The 22072-nt window shown below is 46.9% G+C and overlaps 1 protein-coding gene across 1 annotated transcript in view; it reads left to right on the forward strand.

Moving 5' to 3' along the window:
* Positions 1 to 22072, forward strand: part of sdf4 (stromal cell derived factor 4) — an 88094-nt gene that overhangs the window by 34067 nt on the left and 31955 nt on the right. The window contains exons 2-3 of the mRNA XM_070860333.1: positions 10351 to 10487; positions 20677 to 20790. Coding sequence (XP_070716434.1) covers positions 10351 to 10487; positions 20677 to 20790 — 251 coding nt within the window. The remainder of the gene's footprint in view (positions 1 to 10350; positions 10488 to 20676; positions 20791 to 22072) is intronic.

Raw genomic sequence — 22072 nt, forward strand, 5'->3', positions numbered from 1 at the left:
TAACAAAAACAGATTATCTGGTCATTATCACATTGCTGTTTGTGGGAGCTTGCTGTGTGCAAGTTGGCTGCTGCGTTTCCCACATTCCAACAGTGACTACCCTTCAAAAAGTATCTCATTGGCTGTAAAGCGCTTTGAGATGTCCAGAGGTTGTGAAAGGCGCTATATAAATGCAAGTCTGTCTTTCTGTTAGATCTCTTAATTTTCAATGAGATGCGAACTCTGGTGATAGATTTAAAGTAACTTTATTCTGGCAGCTGCAACAAGCTGCTGGCTTTATGCCAGGTCCTTTGTCCTTCTGAAACACATGGCAAAAAATGGCTGTACTTATCCTGGATCAATTTACAATTATGAACTCGCCGCCTTTGACCTTATTGGCTCAATTGATCTGTTGTTAGCCCATAATTGGCTCCCTGCCAAAAGTCCTGAAGCGTCAAGTTGATTGATGCTTAAGGCATTGTGCTATCTCTCACGTAGGCAGGGGTCTGTGTTTTCTCAACTTTGCAGCCTGCTTGAATTCTCTCATCACTTTCTTTCAAACTAATTTCATGCTGATCAGGGTGGAACTCGGGACCTTCCTGACTCTTTCTTTTTTAAGCTGAGCAACACCCAACGCAGTACTTCTTCGCACTGAGCCATTAATCTCATTGAGTCATTGAAAGACCTGTACAGGCCAGCAGGTGTTGATATAACACAAGGATATGTTTTTGGGATAATCAGTTTTAATGGAATCTACCTTCCCTCATGGGAGGGAGGGGGGGGGGGGGGGGGGAGAGGTAATGGACCTGACATTCTAGATCACTTTGGATTGAAAGGAATTTTTCTTCCACTTCAGTGTTTGGAAGCCTCCACAACACTGGGGAGCAGCGAGCTCCTAAATATTTAATCCTTTTCCGTTATTTACCAAAAGGAAATCTCCACCTCTGCTTGTTGCATTTGAGAGGATGTTTCACCTCGTGGGGGACTCGAGAACTGGGGGGCATAGTTTCAGGATAAGGGGCCGCCCATTTAACATGGAAATGAGGAGTAACTTCTTCTCTGGGGCAGAGAATTCCAAAGATTCACGATCCTCCGAGAGCTGTGGAGGCTGGTGAATATAATTAAGGCGTAGACAGATTTTTGAATGATAAGCGAGTCAAGGGTTATGAGGAGCGGGCGGGGAAGTGGAGTTGAGGCCAAGATCAGATCAGCCATGGTCTTCTTGAATGGCGGAGCAGGCTCGAGGGGCCAAAATGGCCTACTCCTGCTCCTATTTCTTGTGTTGTGTTCTTATTGGAGGAGCATCACCTGCGTCTGGTCCCGATTTTTGTCTGGCAAAAGTTCGCAGTCAGCACTTGCCGAGGCCTGGAAACGGGCCTCCAGCCCACGCACTTGGCTGGTGAATGGTGAGTGTTGGGGGCGGGGAATAGATAGAAAGAGTGATGAAAATAGCTCTGAAACTACATCAAAAATGAACAGCGGGGCTGGTAGAAGACTGAGATTTTTGGAAAGAGTGATTAAGATGTGAAACGTTATCTGGCTACGCCTGGTGTCTTACGCCCACAGCAGTCCTAGACTGAGGTGTATTGACAACGTGCAGGCAGTTTCCTTCTCGGGACGTACTTTACGTTCTTGCCGTTTTGAGCAAGATTTCCTTTTGACCTTGTTTATCTTGCACTAAAAACAGAAAATGCTGGAAATGCACATCTGGTCTGTCAAAGCGCCGGGTAATTCTAGCTCTCTGCAGAATAACAGGGTTTTTTTTCTGTATCTTTGCACATCATTGAATCATAGAAAAATCACGACCCAGTAGACCATTCGGCCCATCGTGTCTGTGCCGGGCGAAAAAGAGCTACCCAGCCTAATCCCATCTTCCAGCACTAGGTCCATAGCCCTGTAGGTTACGGCACTTCAGGTGCACATCCAAGTACTTTTTAAATGTGGTGAGAGGTTTCTGCCTCTACCACTCTTTCAGGCAGTGGGTTCCAGACCCCCACCACCCTCTGGGTGAAAATTTATTTCCTCATCTCTCCTTTAATCCTCTACCAATGACTTTAAATCCATGCCCCCTGGTTATTGACCCCGCTGCTAAGGGAAATAGGTCCTTCCTATCCATTCTATCCAGGCCCTGTCCTTGACCTATCTGCCACAGCTCTGGATATGAAGCCCACCGCTCACCTTGGTCCAGGTTACGGGAGGGCAGAAGAGGGAAGGGCCGGCAACAACTTGCATTTATATAGCGCCGTTAACATAGTAAAGTGCCCCAAGGCACTACACAGGAGCGTAATCGACCAAACTTTGACACAAGCCACACAAGGCGATGTTGGGACAGGTGACCAAATGAGGTAGGTTTTAAAAAGCGTCGTAAAATGAGGAGCGAGAGATTTATAGCGGGAATTCCAGAGCTTGAGGGCCTGAGCAGCTGAAGGCACGGCCACCAATGGCGGAGGGATTAAAATCGGGGCTGTGCAAGTGTCCAGAATTGGAGGAGCGCAGAGATTGCGGAGTGTTGTAGGACTGGAGGAGCTCACAGGGATAGGGAGGGGAGGAGAGGAGGCCATGCAAGGATTTCAGAACCAGCATGAGAATTTTTAAGTTGAGGCGCTGCCAGACTAGGAGCCAGTGTAGGTCAGCGAGCACAGGGGCGAACGGGACTTGGTGCGGGTTAGGACCCTCACCACACTGACTGCAGCGGTTCAAGAAGGCGGCTCACCACCACCTTCTCAAGGGCAATTAGGGATGGGCAATAAATGCTGGCCTTGCCAGCGATGCCCACATCCCAGGAACAAATAAAAATTTTTTAAAAAAGGATGCAGACAACAGAATTTGGAGTTTACTACTAATGTGGGAGGCTGGTCAGGAACACACACAAACCTAATTAGCGGCAGTAAATTCACAAAAAAGGAAGAAAAATCCCAGTGATTGATAAGAACATAACAACATAAGAATTAGGAACAGGAGTAGGGCATCTAGCCCCTCGAGCCTGCTCCGCCATTCAATAAGATCATGGCTGATGTGGTCGTGGACTCAGCTCCACTTACCCACCCTCTCCCCGTAACCCTTAATTCCCTTATTGGTTAAAAATCTATCTAACTTTGACTTGAAAACATTCAATGAGCCAGCCTCAACTGCTTCCTTGGGCAGAGAATTCCACAGATTCACAACCCTCTGGGAGAAGAAATTCTTTCTCAACTCAGTTTTAAATTAGCTCCTCCGTATTTTGAGGCTATGCCCCCTAGTTCTAGTCTCCCCTACCAGTGGAAACAACCTCTCTGCCTCTATCTTGTCTATCCCTTTCATGATTTTAAATGTTTCTATAAGATCACCCCTCATCCTTCTGAACTCCAACGAGTAAAGACCCAGTCTACTCAGTCTATCATCATAAGGTAACCCCCTCATCTCCGGAATCAGCCGAGTGAATCGTCTCTGTACCCCTTCCAAAGCTAGTATATCCTTCCTTAAGTAAGGTGACCAAAACTGCACGCAGTACTCCAGGTGCGGCCTTACCAATACCTTATACAGTTGCAGCAGGACCTCCCTGCTTTTGTACTCCATCCCTCTCGCAATGAAGGCCAACATTCCATTCGCCTTCCTGATTACCTGCTGCACCTGCAAACTAACCTTTTGGGATTCATGCACAAGGACTCCCAGGTCCCTCTGCACCTCAGCATGTTGTAATTTCTCCCCATTCAAATAATATTCCCTTTTACTGTTATTTTTTTTCCCCAAGGTGGATGACCTCACACTTTCCGACATTGTATTCCATCTGCCAAACCTTAGCCCATTCGCTTAACCTATCCAAAACTCCTTGCAGTCTCTCTGAGTCCTCTACACAACCCGCTTTCCCACTAATCTTAGTGTCATCTGCAAATTTTGTTGCACTACACTCTGTCCCCTCTTCCAGGTCATCAATGTATATTGTAAACAGTTGTGGTCCCAGCACTGATCCCTGTGGCACACCACTAACCACTGATTTCCAACCGGAAAAGGACCCGTTTATCCCGACTCTCTGCTTTCTGTTCGCCAGCCAATTCTCTATCCATGCTAATACATTTCCTCTGACTCCGCGTACCTCTATCTTCTGCACCTGTGTGGCACCTTATCGAATGCCTTTTGGAAATCTAAATACACCACATCCATCGGTACACCTCTATCCACCATGCTCGTTATATCCTCAAAGAATTCCAGTAAGTTAGTTAAACATGATTTCCCCTTCATGAATCCATGCTGCGTCTGCTTGATTGCACTATTCCTATCCAGATGTCCCGCTATTTCTTCCTTAATGATAGTTTCAAGCATTTTCCCCACTACAGATGTTAAACTAACCGGCCTACAGTTACCTGCCTTTTGCCTGCCCCCTTTTTTAAACAGAGGCATTACATTAGCTGCTTTCCAATCCGCTGGTACCTCCCCAGAGTCCAGAGAATTTTGGTAGATTATAACGAATGCATCTGCTATAACTTCCGCCATCTCTTTTAATACTCTGGGATGCATTTCATCAGGACCAGGGGACTTGTCTACCTTCAGTCCCATTAGCCTGTCCAGCACTACCCCCCTAGTGATAGTGATTGTCTCAAGATCCTCCCTTCCCACATTCCTGTGGCCTGCAAATTTTGGCATGGTTTTTGTGTCTTGCACTGTGAAGACGGAAGCAAAATAATTGTTTAAGGTCTCAGCCATTTCCACATTTCCCATTATTAAATCCCCCTTTTCATCATCTAAGGGACCAACATTTACTTTAGTCACTCTTTTCCGTTTTATATATCTGTAAAAGCTTTTACTATCTGTTTTTATGTTTTGTGCAAGTTTACCTTCGTAATCTATCTTCCCTTTCTTTATTGCTTTTTTAGTCATTCTTTGCTGTTGCTTAAAATTTTCCCAATCCTCTAGTTTCCCACTAACCTTGGCCACCTTATACGCATTGGTCTTTGATTTGATACTTTCCTTTATTTCCTTGGTTATCCACAGCTGGTTATCCCTTCTCTTGCCGCCCTTCTTTTTCACTGGAATATATTTTTGTTGCGCACTATGAAAGAGCTCCTTAAAAGTCCTCCACTGTTCCTCAATTGTGCCACCGTTTAGTCCTTGTTTCCAGTCTACTTTAGCCAACTCTGCCCTCATCCCACTGTAGTCCCCTTTGTTTAAGCATAGTACGCTCGTTTCTGACACAACTTCCTCATCCTCAATCTGTATTACAAATTCAACCATACTGTGATCACTCATTCCGAGAGGATCTTTTACTAGGAGATCGTTTATTTTTCCTGTCTCATTACACAGGAGCAGATTTAAGATGGCTTTCTCCCTTGTGGGTTCTGTTACATACTGTTCTAAGAAACAATCCCGTATGCATTCTATGAATTCCTCCTCCAGGCTACCCCGTGCGATTTGATTTGACCAAATCCCCCATGACTACTGCCGTTCCTTTTTCACATGCCTCCATTATTCCCTTGATTATTGCCCGTCCCACCATGAAGTTATTATAAACTACGCCGACCAGTGACTTTTTCCCCTTACTATCTCTAATCTCCACCCACAATGATTCAACATTTTGTTCATTGGAGCCAATATCATCCCTCACAACTGCCCTGATATCATCTTTTATTAACAGAGCTACCCCACCTCCTTTCCCTTCTTGCCTATCTTTCTGAATCGTCAGATACCCCTGTATGTTTAATTCTCAGTCTTGGCCACTCTGCAACCATGTTTCTGTAATGGCCACCAAATCATACCCATTTGTAATGATTTGTGCTGTCAACTCATTTACTTTATTTCGAATGCTGCGTGCATTTAGGTAGAGTGTTTTCATTCTAGTTTTTAAACCATGATTTTTAGTTTTGACCCCTCCTGCAACCCTTTTATATTCAGTGGCCCTTTTTGTTTCTTGCCTTTGGTTTCTCTGCCCTCCACTTTTAATCATCTTTTTTCTGTCTTTTGTTTTTGTCTCCTTTTTGTTTCCCTCTGTCTCCCTGTATTGGTTCCCATCCCCCTGCCATATTAGTTTAACTCCTCCCCAAGAGCACTAGCAAACACTCCCCCTAGGACATTGGTTCCTGTCCTGCCCAAGTGCAGACCGTCCAGTTTGTACTGGTCCCACCTCTCCCAGAACCTGTTCCAATGCCCCACGAATTTGAATCCCTCCCTGCTGCACCACTGCTCAAGCCACGTATTCATCTGTGCTATCCTGCGAATCCTACTCTGACTAGCACGTGGCACTGGTAGCAATCCCGCGATTACTACTTTTGAGGTCCTACTTTTTAATTTAGCTCCTAGCTCCTTAAATTCGTCTCATAGGACCTCATCCCTTTTTTTACCGATATCGTTGGTACCAATGTGCACCACGACAACTGGCTGTTATCCCTCCCTTTTTAGAATGTCCTGCACTCGCTCGGAGACATCCTTGACCCTTGCACCAGGGAGGCAACATACCATCCTGGAGTCTCGGTTGCGGCCGCAGAAACGCCTATCTATTCCCTTTATGATTGAATCCCCTATCACTATCGCTCTCCCACTCTTTTTCCTGCCCTCCTGTGCAACAGAGCCAGCCACGGTGCCATGAACTTGGCTGCTGCTGCTCTCCCCTGATGAGTCATCCCCCTCAACAGCACTCAAAGCAGTGTATCTGATGAGCTATCGAATTTTTTTTTGAGGGGGAAAAAAGCCATGAATGCTGGAAATCTGACCCAGGTTCCCAGCCAAAGTCTTGGCCTATTCTTCTCACTCCAGTGCCGATTGACCAGCAATGCATTTCCAGTGTTTTCTGGTTTTATGACAGGATTTCCTTCCCACTGCTGTATAAGCTAAATGTCAAAAGCTTTAGTTTTCCCAGAACTGTTGCAGATTACCAACTGGTGCTTAATATTACCACTGAGCTTCATTTCAGTTCCTGGCCAGTACACGCCAACAACACTTGGGGGGGGGGGGGGGGGAATTCTTGCCGCATTTAAATAGACACGAGTTAATTCCAAATATGTTACAATGTGAAGAGCTGTCTGTTTGTAGCAACAGTTAAAGGGAGTGTTTTTCCTTTAAACACTGTCATTAAATGGGATATTAGCTGTACATCACATACATAAGTACTTGTCACCGTCACCATTCCGATTGGCACGGTTCCCTGGCCCGGATCTCCCTCCCTAGCGCCTCCCATCCCAACTGCTGACCACGACCACCAGGCCCCCGATCGCCCGTTCACCAGGCCACCGATCGCCCGTTCACCAGGCCCCCGATCGCTCATTCACCAGGCCCCCGATCGCTCGTTCACCAGGCCCCCGATCGCTCGTTCACCAGGCCCCCGATCGCTCGTTCACCGGGCCCCCGATCGCTCGTTCACCGGGCCCCCGATCGCTCGTTCACCGGGCCCCCGATCGCTCGTTCACCGGGCCCCCGATCGCTCGTTCACCAGGCCCCCGATCGCTCGTTCACCAGGCCCCCGATCGCTCGTTCACCAGGCCCCCGATCGCTCGTTCACCAGGCCCCCGATCGCTCGTTCACCAGGCCCCCGATCGCTCGTTCACCAGGCCCCCGATCGCTCGTTCACCAGGCCCCCGATCGCTCGTTCACCAGGCCCCCGATCGCTCGTTCACCAGGCCCCCGATCGCTCGTTCACCAGGCCCCCGATCGCTCGTTCACCAGGCCCCCGATCGCTCGTTCACCAGGCCCCCGATCGCTCGTTCACCAGGCCCCCGATCGCTCGTTCACCAGGCCCCCGATCGCTCGTTCACCAGGCCCCCGATCGCTCGTTCACCAGGCCCCCGATCGCTCGTTCACCAGGCCCCCGATCGCTCGTTCACCAGGCCCCCGATCGCTCGTTCACCAGGCCCCCGATCGCTCGTTCACCAGGCCCCCGATCGCTCGTTCACCAGGCCCCCGATCGCTCGTTCACCAGGCCCCCGATCGCTCGTTCACCAGGCCCCCGATCGCTCGTTCACCAGGCCCCCGATCGCTCGTTCACCAGGCCCCCGATCGCTCGTTCACCAGGCCCCCGATCGCTCGTTCACCAGGCCCCCGATCGCTCGTTCACCAGGCCCCCGATCGCTCGTTCACCAGGCCCCCGATCGCTCGTTCACCAGGCCCCCGATCGCTCGTTCACCAGGCCCCCGATCGCCCGTTCACCAGTCCCCCGATCGCCCGTTCACCAGGCCCCCGATCGCCCGTTCACCAGGCCCCCGATCGCTCGTTCTCCCTCGTCCCAAAGACCATGATCACTGCCCGACCCCGCGATCCCAAACCTGATGATCACTACCCGACCCCGCGATCCCAAACCCGAAGACCGAACCACTTACCCGTGCAGCACAGCGGCCCAAACTTGTCTTCATTGCCATCTTTCTGATGAGACGTTAAACCGAGGCCCTGTCTGCTCTCTCGGGTGGACGTAAAAGATCCCACGGCACTATTTCGAAGACGAGCAGGGGAGTTATCCCTGGTGTCCTGGCCAATATTTATCCCTCAATCAACATCATAAAAACAGATTATCTGGTCATTATCGCATTGCTGTTTGTGGGAGTTTGCTGTGCGCAAATTGGCTGCCACGTTTCCCACATTCCAACTGTGACTACACTCCAAAAGTACTTTATTGGCTGTAAAGAGCTTTGAAATGTCTGGTGGTGATGGGCGTTATATAAATGGAAGTCTTTCTTTCATTGCAACGCAGTCGGGGCTCCTCTAACCTCACCATTTGTGGCGATTGGTAATCATCCTGCTTTCTTTGGGCCCAAGTTTCCACATGATTCGTGCCTGATTTTTAGGAGCAACTGGTGGAGAACGGACTATTTTAGAAATCGCAATTCTCCACATTTTTTTTTTTTGCAGTTCTAGTCAGGTAGAACAGCTCTAGTTTAGAACAGAATTTTTTCTTCAAAAGGGGGTGTGTCCGGCCGCTGAAGCCTGATTTGAAAGTTTCCACAGTGAAAATGTACTCCAGACTAAAGTAGAATGGAGCCAGTGAAGATTTTTGTAGAACTGAAAAAATCTGTTCTACACATTAAAAAATCAGGCGCAGGTTACAAATTAGGCGTCCAGAACGAGGTGGGGGGGGGGAGGGGAACTCATTAAATTCTACAATAAATCCTTATTTATACTTCTACAAATATTATACAAATAAATCCAACCTGAATAAACATTTATAAGCCAAGAAAAGATTAAATAAACCATCTTCCTACCTGTGTGAAAGTGCTTCAGCCAGGGAGAATTCTGCAGCCGTTCGTGCCGCTGAGAGAGAGAGAGAGAGAGAGAGAGAGAGAGAGGTCGGGTCAGTCGGGGGGGGGGGAGCGGGTGTCAGGTCGGGGGGGTGGGGTGGGGGAGCGGGTGTCGGGGTGGGGGGGGAGAGCGGGTGTCGGGTCTGGTCGGGCGAGGAGCAGGAGCTGGCCGTGGGAGGAGCCTCATTCACGCAGCCCCAGTGAGGCCATTGGGCCAGGGCTAGGGGTTGCGTGCTTCGGGCCCCTCCCACACAGTTCGGCGCCTGGAGCTACTGCACTTGCGTGCCGACTGTAGCGCGCATGTGCAGAGGTCCCGGCACTGTTTTCAGCGCCGGGACCTGGCTCCGCCCCCCCCCCCCCCAGCTCGTGCTGGCTGCGCCGAGGGCCAGAGGACCCGTAAGTAGGTGGAGAATACCGAGGATTTTTTTAGGCGCCGTTTTAGGCGCGAAAAACGGGCGCCCAGCTTGGAGGGGCGCCCGTTTTTTTTCTTGTGGAATCTTGGGCCCCATAAAACTACATAAATGCAAGTTGTTCCAGTTACTTGATCTCTCCTTTATTTCCTGTTCCGAGTGTAAATCACCAGGCAGGAGGGTCTGATACTGGTAACTGCCCTCAAGGCCTCATTAGAACAAGTTTCATTCATCTAAACAGACCAGTTATAACATGTCTAAAAGCACAATACAGCCAACAATATGTCTTACAAATTGTAACTCAAGTTTAACTTTGCATGTGAAATTTTAGTACGATGAATTGATTTTTCCGGCAAGCTCGTTGCACAATGTTATCAGCCATAGGTCTGGGCTTCTCGTTTCTACCCAAGCTCCCGGCCCCCAAGAAACCTAGAATATTTGAATTGAAGCATCTTGAAGTCCAACCCCAAGACCCAGATGCACATTCCCACTGTTGGTTCATCTTTGGCAGGAATCAAACCTTCTTGAAGGTGAAGGGAAAAGGGGGTTCCTCTCATGGACAGCTAGCCAAGAAATATTGTCCACCAAAGAACCAATCTGATTAATGATAAGCCAGTACTAGGTGGCGGAAACCAGTTCTGGTTGGAGCGTTGACCAAGAGTGCTGAGTGGAAGTCCGATTACAGAATTGCTGATCGGTCCAAAAAGCTGGCTTGTTTTTTTCAATCTGTTTGACCATAATGTTCACCAATTTACTGCGTTCCTGTCCAGGGTTGATGCCAATGTTGACAAGAAAATTAGCGCAAGCGAGATGCAGCGATGGATCATGGAAAAGACCGAGGAGCACTTCCAACAGGCTACTGAGGAGAACAAGCTGCACTTCAAAGCTGTGGATCCTGATGGAGATGGTAATGCAGTTTATTTTTGTTTACGGGAACAGTAGCACAGTGATAATGTTACTGGACGGGTAATCCAGAGGCCGGAACTAATAATCCCACAGACAAGAGTTCAAATCCCACCGCGGCAGCTGGGGAATTTAAATTCAGTTCTGGTTCCGAGCCCCTTTTCTTTTAACCCCACTCATTCTCTCCAGATAAAAGTTACATGGCCTTGCCTGGGTCCTGGCTGTGCCTGTGTTTTTATAGGGTATGTGGGATGTCCTTTGTTGCAAGCCATTCGATGTCCCACTTGTGTTACATTGCTGATGGTTGGTGCAGCTTCCTGCTCTCACTGTGAGCCTGAAAGTTATTTACTTGAATAAGACTCTCATTTCCATTCGCCCATTCTCGTTGTCCATCTCTGGCTCTTCCCTTCCTCGATTTCTCTCCCTCCGTCTTTGGTAATGAACCTTCTATATTCCAAGCCCATTGACTCCCATAAATACCTAGATCCTAATTTTTCCCCGTGCTGCTCCTTGTATAAGCATTCCATCCGTTTCTCCTCATTTCACCGTCTCTCCCTCCCATCTGCTTGGATGATTCCACTTTCCACAGCAGAGCTGAAATGGTCTCCTTTCTCTCCCTACCCCGCCCCTCTCCCCCCGGGCAGTGATTGATTAGGAACATGGGAGTAGGAGTAGGCCATTGAGCCCCTCGAGCCTGTTCCGCCATTCAGTGAGGTCATGGCTGATCTGGGACCAAACTCCATATATCCGCCTTTGCCCCATATCCCTCAATACCTTTGGTTAACAAAAAATCTTACCAATCTCCAATTTAAAATGAACAATGTGACCTAGCATCGACCGCCGTTTGCGGAAGAGAGTTCCACGACAATCACTGCTCCAACACCCCACCTTCCTCTCAATATAACAAGATCCACCTTCCTATGCCATTTCACCCCCACCAGCCGCTGCATTCATCAGTTCACCACCTGCTATATCTGTTGCCCATCGTGATCCCATCGCCAACCACGTTCTCAAGTACAAACAGCAGAAGGAGCGTACGACAAAGCAAGCAGCCCACCCACCCGGTCCCTTCAACCACCACCTGCCCCCACCCCTGTGACACAGTCTGTAGATCCCGCATTGGACTCATCAGCCACCTTAGAACTCGTGTTGGTGTGGAAGCAAGTCCTCCTCTACTCCGAGGGACCGCCTAAGACAGACACGTCCTCCTTCCCCCCCCCCCCTCTCCTATCGGTTTTCCAAGAAGGACTATTCCCTCTGTGCTGCCCTTGTTCAGTCAGAGTGGGCGTGTGGTAAAGATGTGCGCCCATGGTGCTATCCTGCCTTTTTTCTGCTCCGAAACAGAGGGACCCCCCCCCCCCTGTACCCTCCAGCCTTGGCCATTTTGATTTGAGAACACCTCCTGTGTGTGCAGGGTATTTTTGGGGCCTACTTCCTTGCGTGGGCCTCCTCTTACCACCGTAGCTATTTCCACTTTCTTTTGTTCTTTTTAATGTCGTCTGATTGTTTTACTTGAGATAATCTTTTCAATCATCGACTAACTTCCTGCTTTTTCTTGAGCAGTTTGAGGCCATGCAACCCATTAACTTCCACCTTGTTATAGCAATACCTGTTGCTTTCCCACTGCTGTTTTATTTTGTGTGTTCAACACTATTTTAGGGGCTTTCTTATCTTTTATGGTTTCAGTTATGATGAAGGGTCTCGATCTGATAAGTTCACCTGCCTGTACTCATTACAGATGCTGGCAGACCTGCTATGCGCTTCCCAGAATTTGCTGATTTTATGTCTGAAATAATGAATTTGTTTCATTCCTCGCCCCCCCCCCCCCTCCCCCACTGAACTGCATGCATTAACCTCTCGAAAGAGATTGCTATCAAGTAATCTTTTGACACCATTAATTCAGAACAACAGCAATGGGGATAATCCACGTTGAATACACTGGTGCATCTAGCTAGTTCCATGTATTGGCCACCATTCCACAACTGTGCTACATTGCTCCAACTGTACAGGGAGTTGGTGAGACCACACCTGGAGTACTGCACGGTTTTGGTCGCCTTATTGACGGAGGGATATACAGTCGGACCGCTCCAGTCCGGCACCCTCGGGGTCTGACTGGTGCCGGAACAGCAAATTTCACTTACCGGTAGCGGAGGAGAGCACGGGGCTCCTGTGAGTGCGTGCTGGCAGCCTGTGGGCGGTTCCCTCGGTAGCCGTGCACACACTCACTGACTGACAGCCGATCACCGACGGCAGCCATTGCAGCCAATGAAACCTTTCAAAAAAAATAAATACTCCTGCTCCTATTTCTTATGTTCTTCCGAGTGCAGGTAGAAGATACAGCTAGCTGAAGCCATCTTTATAAATCTGATTTTTTTTTTTTTCTAACTGTCCAACGGTATAGAATGCAGAAATCTCCACACTCTCTTCCTCCCAGGAAGATGTCTGATGTCTTACTCGGGGGAATTACCCAGAGAAATGTCGACGCTCCCATTACAGCGCTCCATGCGATGTGACGACTGTGTTTCTGCCATCCCGTGTTTTCTCTGCGGTGATCTCCTCCTGCGCTTTACACCTGTCACAGGCTCGCTCGCACGCGTGGCGTGATCTGACATGTTTAACCCTCTCCGACAAACCGCTTTGCGCACCCGGTGATGGCGGCCGAGAGCTTTGTGCGAGGCCTCTCCGTGTGGCTGCTGTGTAACCACAGCAACCGCCCCGGGCTTTCTTTGCTCTCGTGAACCTCTTCCTGAGCAGACGGGACACACGAGGCCCGAATCGAGGTGCTAGTGCAATCCATTTGTGGGAGGGATAATGCGATTGGGAATGTTCCAAGGGTCCTTGGCTGCCGTCTCCTGCTGCCAAATTCCTGCTTCCGGGAACTTTTATTTAAACGAGGACCGGCCGTTAAGATCAGCAGGGCCGCTGCGTATCATAGAATCACAGAAATTTACAGCACGGAAGGAGGCCATTCGGCCCATCGTGTCCGCGCCGGCCGACCAAGAGCCATCCAGCCTAATCCCACTTTCCAGCTCTTGGTCCGTAGCCCTGTAGGTTACAGGTTATATCACTTCAAGTGCACATCCAAGTACTTTATAAATGTGGTGAGGGTTTCTGCCTCTACCACTATTCAGGCTGTGAGTTCCCGATCCCCACCACCCTCTGGATGGAAAGATTTTCCCTCCCCTTCCCTCTAAACCTCCTACCAATTACTTTAAATCTATGACCTCTGGTTGTTCACCCTCGGCTAAGGGAAATAGGTCCTTCCTATCCACTCTATCCAGGCCCTTCATAATTTTATACATCTCAATCAGGTCTCCCCTCAGCCTCCTCTGTTCCAAAGAAAACAACCCCAGCCTATCCAATCTTCCGTCATAGCTGAAATTCTCCAGTCCTGGCAACATCCTGGCAAACTAGCGAATCCGGGACTCCCCGCGCGTGCTGTCCACTTTGTGGCTTGTGCGCACCGCTCCTGCCCCCCTTTAAAATTGCCGCCATTGCTCCCCTCCTTGTTGTCAATGGCGATGCCTCATCACCACGGCTCCCGCATTTAAAAAGCTCATCTTTCACGCCACGTAGATGTGAAGACTCCTCTTTCGCGTCTTGCTGTTTTATTTTGTTTCATCGCTCGTTGGTCTGGGTATCTCGAGGACTCGTTGGGGCTTCATGCCGTGCACAAAATGTACCGAGGGCCACCTCTGACAGGTGCCGACTGCACGGGTCTCTGTTTCAAGCGTGGCGGAGTTGTGTGAGGTGGGCCCAAGCTGCTTAACTTGGTGGAAATGGCATGAGCAGAGGAGATGGTCGTCCCTCACCATTGTACCTGACGGAGAAGTGCGGTATGTAAATCCTCTGATGGGCAGAGCACCATCCCACTTGGGACACCTGTGACCTGACGAGTTCATTTCAACTTCATTGATCTGACGCAGCATTCCCGGCGCCAGTCTGTGGCAGTACATTGACCCTTTGGATCAATATGGTGTCAAGAAAAGTGTTGACCCTCACCAGCATCCAAGAACTAATCGGTGTGCTTCAACTCTTCTTTATAAAACATTTTTTTTTAATGATTATGGCACTAAATATACTCCCAACAGGGAACTTAAATTTCCAGTGCTGCTTGTATGAGCTTAGTGCTAACTTTTCTACATTACAACAGTGACTACACTTCAAAAGTACTTCATTGGCTGTAAAGCGCTTTGGGACGTCCGGTGGACCTGAAAGGCGCTATATAAATGCCAGTCTTTCTCTAACAGCAACAAGTGACGCAGCCTCTTTCGGACTTAGAATATGTTCCAACCCAATTGCTGAGATTTAAGCTTGATCCTTATGGGCTTTTGAACCCATGCATTGACTTGAAATAAACATTCTCACCAGGACAACTGTGATCACATTGAACTCCAGCCGCCAATCCATGTGACATTTGGCTTCTGAAGAAGGTGATATTTAAACCAAGGTATTTTCAAAATTCCATCCTAATCAGGAGTGTGCACTATCTCTCTCTTTCCCGTCGTGCGTGGATCAGCAAGTTTGTTCCCAGATTCCAGCTTTCTATTGTCAATTGTCATTAGATCCGTACTTACTTTCATCCTTTTGTTGAATATAAATTTGAAAATACTTGCTGACCGTTAGCAGTTCGAGTTCAAATATTCCCCGGAATCTTCCAATTGGTGTGACCGCCCACTCTTTATTTCATTTGTCTTTACAATACTTCTGCCTTCGAGGTTCCTTGTATGTTTTGAAAATGCTGTGTTTGGCCTCAATTCTGTCCTTTACATCTCTACTGGTCTCTGCTGTGTTGTCGGAATGCATTTTGATTCTAGCCTCGAGGACAAATCCTTCTCGACTTCCCCATGTTTCTCCCACAGATCTCCCAATTCATCGTTTCGCAACTTATATATGTTCTTCAACGTTTGGTCGTTTAAAGGCCGCTATTTTTGTGTCATTGACACTTGTGCAAGGCCTCATGATCATTTCAGTTTTAAAGACGTGTTTATCAGTGAAACCACAATGCTCCCCTTATTCTACCTCAAGCATTGCTGATGATTAGATAATGAATCTGTTTTTCCAGTTATATTGCACTTAAATGCGAGTTTTAATAGTGGATCACCCACAGTGTTGCTCACGGCAAATCAGATAATGATTTATTTAATTTCTGTCCCAATATTATTTCATATTTGCACTGATATTTAGTGAATTCCTGGCTCCAATATCCATCTAGTCCTATGGCTCTGAACTCACTTAGTTAGTTGTTGACCTGCCATGTTATTTATTTAGCCCTGTTAATGAATTAAAACGGTTGTTTTCTGCTATCAAAATCCAAGTGTTGCAGCAAGAGCAGAGTACAGAGACCGTCCCAGCCAAAGAATCGATCCCTGTAAGATAAACCTGTCTTGGTTACCAAATAGGGGTGACGTTTGTTGTACGATACATGAGTAAATCGGTAGTTAAGGAATCCTAGTTTGAAGGAAAGAAAGAAAGACTTTAATTTATATAGCACCTTTCACGACCACCGGACATCCCAAAGCGCTTTACAGCCAATGAGGTACTTTTTGGAGTGTAGTCACTGTTGTATTGTGGGAAATGCGGTAGCCAATTTGGGAAGAAATATTACGTTTTTTTTTAGACAGCTTGTACTTCTGAAGGGGAATCCCAAAATACGTTATTTCCTTTTGGCCTTTGCAACAGTGGATATATATTTATTAAATCAATTCATAAAAAGGCACGGATGAGTCATTTCCGCATACTCCTTTTGTCATTTTGACAGCAACCCTTAGAAAAGCTTTTCTTCTTTTGCAGAAAGGAAGATATTTTTTTCAGAACAAAATAAACTGCAGTTAAATTTCATCCAACGTTCTCAATTTATGAAGCCCTCCTTAGACTCGTTACCGTGGTGATGACACTGAACTCTTGCAATGCTGTCTGCTCGTAATTCTGTAATAAAGACAAGATGCAGGGAAATAGTGTTCACAAAATACAGGAAAGGAGCTGGTGCAACACTTAAAACAAGAAGAATTAGGAGCAGGCCGTTCGGCCCCTTGAGCCTGCTCCGCCATTCAATAAAACCATGGCTGATCTACCTCAACTCCACCTTCCTGCACTATCCCCATATCGCTTGATTCCCTGAATATTCAAAAATCTATCGATCTCTGTCTTGAATGTACTCAACGACTGAGCATCACCCGCCCTCTGGGCTAAAGAATTCTAAAGATTCACCACCCGCTGAGTGAAGAAATTTCTCCTCATCTCAGTCCTAAATGGCCGACCCCTTATTCTGAGAATGTGACCCTTTGTTCTAGACTCCCCAGCCAGGGGAAACATCCTCCCTGCATCTACCCTGTCAAGCCATGTAAGAATTTTGGATGTTTCAATGAGATAACCTCTTATTCTTCTAAACTCTAGAGAATATAGGCCTAGTCTACTCAATCTCTCCTCATAGGACAATCCCCCCCATCCCAGGAATCAGTCTGGTGAACCTTTTGTTGCATTCCCTCTATGGCAAGTATATCCTTAGGTTAGGCGACCAAAGCTGTACACAATACTCCAGGTGTGGTCTCACCAGGACCCTATATAATTGCAGTAAGGCATCTTTACTCATACTCACATCCTCTTGTAATAAAGGCCAACATACCATTTGCTTTCTTAATTGCTTACTGTACCTGTGTTAACTTTCAATGATTCATGTACAAATACACACAGGTCCCTCTGAACACCAATATTTTCCAATATCTCACTGTTTAAAAAATACTCTGTTTTTCTATTTTTCCTACCAAAGTAGATAACTTCACATTTCTCCACATTATATTCCATTTGCCATGTTCTTGCCCACTCACTTAGCCTGTCTATATCCCCTTGAAGCCTCTTTGTATCCTCCTCACAATTTAAATTCCCACCTAGCTTTGTATCTTCAGCAAACTTGGATATATTACATTTGGTGCCCTCATCCAAATCATTGATACAGATTGTGAATAGCTGAGGTCCAAGCACTGATCCTTGTGGTACCCCACTAGTTACAGTCTGCCAACCTGAAAATGACCCGTTTATTCCTACTCTCTCTTTTCTGTCTGTTAACCAATCCTCAATCCATGATAGTATATCACCCCCAATCCCATGAGCCCTAATTTTGTTTACTAACCTCTTGTGTGGCACCTTATCGAATGTCTTCTGAAAATCCAAATATACCACATCCACTGGTTCCCCCTTATTCATTCTGCTAGTTACAACCTCAAAAAACTACAACAGATTTGTCAAACGTGATTCCCCTTTCATAAATCTGTGTTGACTCTGCCCAATCCTATTATTTTCTAAGTGCCCTGTTATCATGTCCTTAATAATAGATTCTAGCATTTCCCCTACTACTGATGCCAGGCTAACTGGTCTGCAGTTCCTTAAGTCTGAAGGAGAGCCATTCGTCCCATCATGCCCGTGCCAGCTCTTTGAAGGAGCTGTCCAATTAGTCCCACTCCCGCTCTTTCCCCAAAGCCCTGCACATTTCTCCTTTTCAAATATATATCCCATTCCTTTTTGAAAGTTACTGTTGAATCTGCTTCCACCGCCCTTTCAGGCCATTGCATTCCAGATCATCATAACTTGCTGTGTTTATTTATTTTTTAATATTCTCCTCATCTCCACGCCCCCCCCCCCCCTTTAAATCTGTATCCTCTGGTTACCAGTCCTCCTGTCAGTGGAAACAGTCTCTTATCAAAACCCCACTTGATTTTGAACACCTCTATTAAATCTTCAGTTTAACCTTAATACAGTAGCGAAATACTGCAGATGCTGGAATCTGAAATAAAATCAGAAAATGCTGGAAATACTCAGCAGGTCAGGCAGTATCTGTGGAGAGAGAAACCGAGTTAATGTTTCAGGTCTGTGACCTTTTGTCAGAACGTTTGGACGAAGGGTCATTGACCTGAAACATTAACTCTGTTTTGTCTCTCTCTCCACAGATGCTGCCTGACCCGCTGAGTATTTCCAACATTTTCTGTTTTTAGTCCATGATACCATCACATTCAGTCTAGTGGTGTTTGTTATTCACTGTGCACGAGTTAGCGAATCACCATGTGAGATTGTGTCCTGTGGAAGTGGTGGCTTCTGTGGTTGGTGGCCAAGGTGGAACAAATCTCCTGGGCCATTATTTACATCATTTGCAGCTAACCAACAAAAAACCCCTTTTTCAGATGTGGTTTGGACTCCTGCGGTTACAGAGCACGCAGAGAACCAGCAGCTTCTCAGCTTTTCGAAGCAGGGGTTAGTAAAAAAAAACACACAATTCGGTGAAACGAAACATTTAAAAAGCAAAACACAAGGAGGATTTCTCCCCATTCCTTCACTGGTAAACTCGCACCACTGCAACTAGGATTGTGAAATCATAGGCCAACTCTTGGACGGCAAACAGGCCCTTTCGTACTCGACTAGTGGCTGTGCATTTTGAGAATCTGACGCCTTTCCTTCTGTTCCTGGTCCGACATAAACCACAATTAAATTATTTTCCGACACTCTGCATTTATTCAACATTTTCGAGAACCGTAAGTGTCCAGTGTTTCGCTTTAAAAGAGGCAATTTCATATAAAATTGTTTGCTGGGTCTTGCAAATAATTTTGCAGTGGCTCAGAAGATGACCAGTCAGCCCAGCACGCCTGAGTTATCTCTCTGAAGGACCGATCCATTTAATCCGTTCTCCTGCCCTTTACGAGGAAAAAAATATATTTTCCAAATATTAATTTCCCTTTTATCGCGATTGTGGATTCAGCTTCCACCACTGTTTCTAGTCGGGTATTCAATGACCAAATAACCCGAAACAAAATCAGTATTTCCTCTAGCTTCTCCCTTCATAGTTTTGGTGATGGTCTTAAATTTGCTCTGGAATTTTCTCCTTTTAACTGTTCCACCTCAATACCTCCATCTCCTCCTTTAAAACCCACCTTTTTCACCAAGCTTTTGGTCGTCCCTCCTAATATCTTTTTTTGTTTGGTGTCCATTTTGTGATTATGCCACCGTGAAGCATGATTTCTGCCTGCTAAAGATGTTGCACAGGAACATTTATGGCAGCTGTAATAAATAGTACACTCCACCACTAGTGGGCTGAGAGAACTATTAACATAGTCATCTTTGATATCCGCTAAACACCTCGTCTCCTCAAAGTTGACTCACTTCCTCCCTCCCTCCGCCCCCTCCTTGCTAACATGACGTCTGCACGAACCAGGGAATTTGTATTTCACCTGATGCAGAGAAAAAGGTTTGTCTTCCAAAAAGTAATGGAGGTGGTTTATACCATCTTGCCAAATAATGATTTCCCATAGCAAAATATTATAAATATCGAATCTATCATGACCTATTTGCCTCAGTACTTGGAACAAAATTATTTTTGTCCAGGTTCATTTTGGTGTCTTCCCCCCCCCCCCTTGTTAACTCCCACATGAGTGAGATTCAACAGCCAACTAAAGCCAAGGTCTTACACCTGATTATAATCGCTCAACCATTGGTGGCCGTGCCTTCTGTTGCTGAGGCCCCAAGCTCTGGAATTCCCTGCCCAAACACCTCTACCTCGCTTTCCTCCTTTTTAAGACGTTCCTTAAAACCTACTTCTTTGATCAAGCTTTTGGTCACCTGCCCTAATTTCTTCTTAATGTGGCTCGGTGTCAATTTTTTGGTCTTATAATAGTCCTGAGAAATACCTTGGGGTGGTTTACTACGTTAAAGGCACTATATAAATAAAAGTTGTTTTTGTTGCACCAGCCATAAATTATACAGTGTTGCAAAGTTTGTGGTTCTAGTTATCCTGGTAACTGGCTCGAAGTGGGTGGTGGGTCTAACGCATGATTTTCAAATGTACAGACTGGTTGGATGAGTTTGTACTTGGCTTTGAGTTTGAGAGGCCATGCATTCAAAAGCCAGGACATCCCCGCACCAGGGTCAGAAAAAGCAAACATTCTGTTTGAGTTCTGGGGAGGCAGTTGGCATTCGAGAAATCTCAAGAGGCGATGATTCGGAAATCTCACAAGAGACTATTTGCTGAAAACTGGCCGCTAATTTGAGTTTTACCGCTGTCCTGCTCGAACGGCTGGATTTGGGACCAGGTATCCCACCTTGGGTGAAATCTCTTTCATTTTCTTCCACTAAAAATATACAAACGCCTTGTGTCATACACTTTTCTGCAAGCAGAGTTTTTTTTAAAAACGTGTACCATCTTTCTACAGGTCAAGTGTCCTGGAATGAGTACCGAATCAAGTTTCTGGCAAGCAAGGGGTTTAATGAGAAGGAGGTGGCCGAGAAAATCAAAAACAATGAAGAACTGAAGATTGACGAAGAAAGTAAGTATATGCGTGCAATAAACCAACACCGTGCGCACATTTCACTCTGGGTCTGCTCCTCTTATACTTCGTACCCCAACCCCAGTGAATAAAATAATGTTGACGAGCAGGACAGGCTATGTTGGAAGTGAAGGAGCTGGTATTCATTTCTGTATTATCTCCAATGGGCACAGCAGGCATATAAATACCATAAAACTCCAATAAAGGTCCAAGGCCGATTGAGTGAACACGTTTCTGTAACTGATGCGCTGTGTCACAGAGTGCTTGTTCTAGGATTGTATATATAATTTCCTGTGGAAAGAGTCCTGTTCTTTGGGCTGTTCAGGGAGGAATTTTACCACGGGGACGACAAGACAATCGACAGTTCAGTCAGCCTGAGCTGCTATTGTGTACCAAGCTGCATTGGTTCAGACGTTGCATTAGCAGAGGCTTGGGACGAGGTCATTTGCACAGCAGGTTGAGGGGGAGTTCTGTTGCGTGTAAACAGCCTCTGGGTTCTCCAACGCCTGTTGTTTGGATTCACTGGTCATTTTTTATGCAAACTCATAGAAACATAGAAAATAGGTGCAGGAGTAGGCCCTTCGAGCCTGCACCACCATTCAATAAGATCATGGCTGATCCATTCCCTCAGTACCCCTTTCCTGCTTTCTCTCCATACCCCTTGATCCCTTTAGCCGTAAGGGCCATATTTAACTCCCTCTCGAATATATCCAATGAACTGGCATCAACAACTCTCTGCGGTAGGGAATTCCACAGGTTAACAACTCTCTGAGTGAAGAAGTTTCTCCTCATCTCAGTCCTAAATGGCTTACTCCTTATCCTTAGACTGTGTCCCCTGGTTCTGGACTTCCCCAACATCGGGAACATTCTTCCTGGATCTAACCTGTCCAGTCCCATCAGAATTTTATATGTTTCTATGAGATCCCCTCTCATCCTTCTAAACTCCAGTGAATACAGGCCCAGTCGATCCAGTCTCTCCTCATATGTCAGTCCTGCCATCCCGGGAATCAGTCTGGTGAACCTTCGCTGCACTCCCTCAATAGCAAGAACGTCCTTCCTCAGATTAGGAGACCAAAACTGAACACAATATTCCAGGTGAGGCCTCACTAAGGCCCTGTACAACTGCAGTAAGACCTCCCTGCTCCTATACTCAAATCCCCTAGCTATGAAGGCCAACATACCATTTGCTGCCTTCACCGCCTGCTGTACCTGTATGCCAACTTTCAATGACTGATGAACCATGGCACCCAGGTCTCGTTGCACCTCCCCTTTTCCTAATCTG

Source organism: Pristiophorus japonicus, chromosome 18, assembly GCF_044704955.1.
Source record: "Pristiophorus japonicus isolate sPriJap1 chromosome 18, sPriJap1.hap1, whole genome shotgun sequence".
NCBI lineage: Eukaryota > Metazoa > Chordata > Chondrichthyes > Pristiophoridae > Pristiophorus > Pristiophorus japonicus.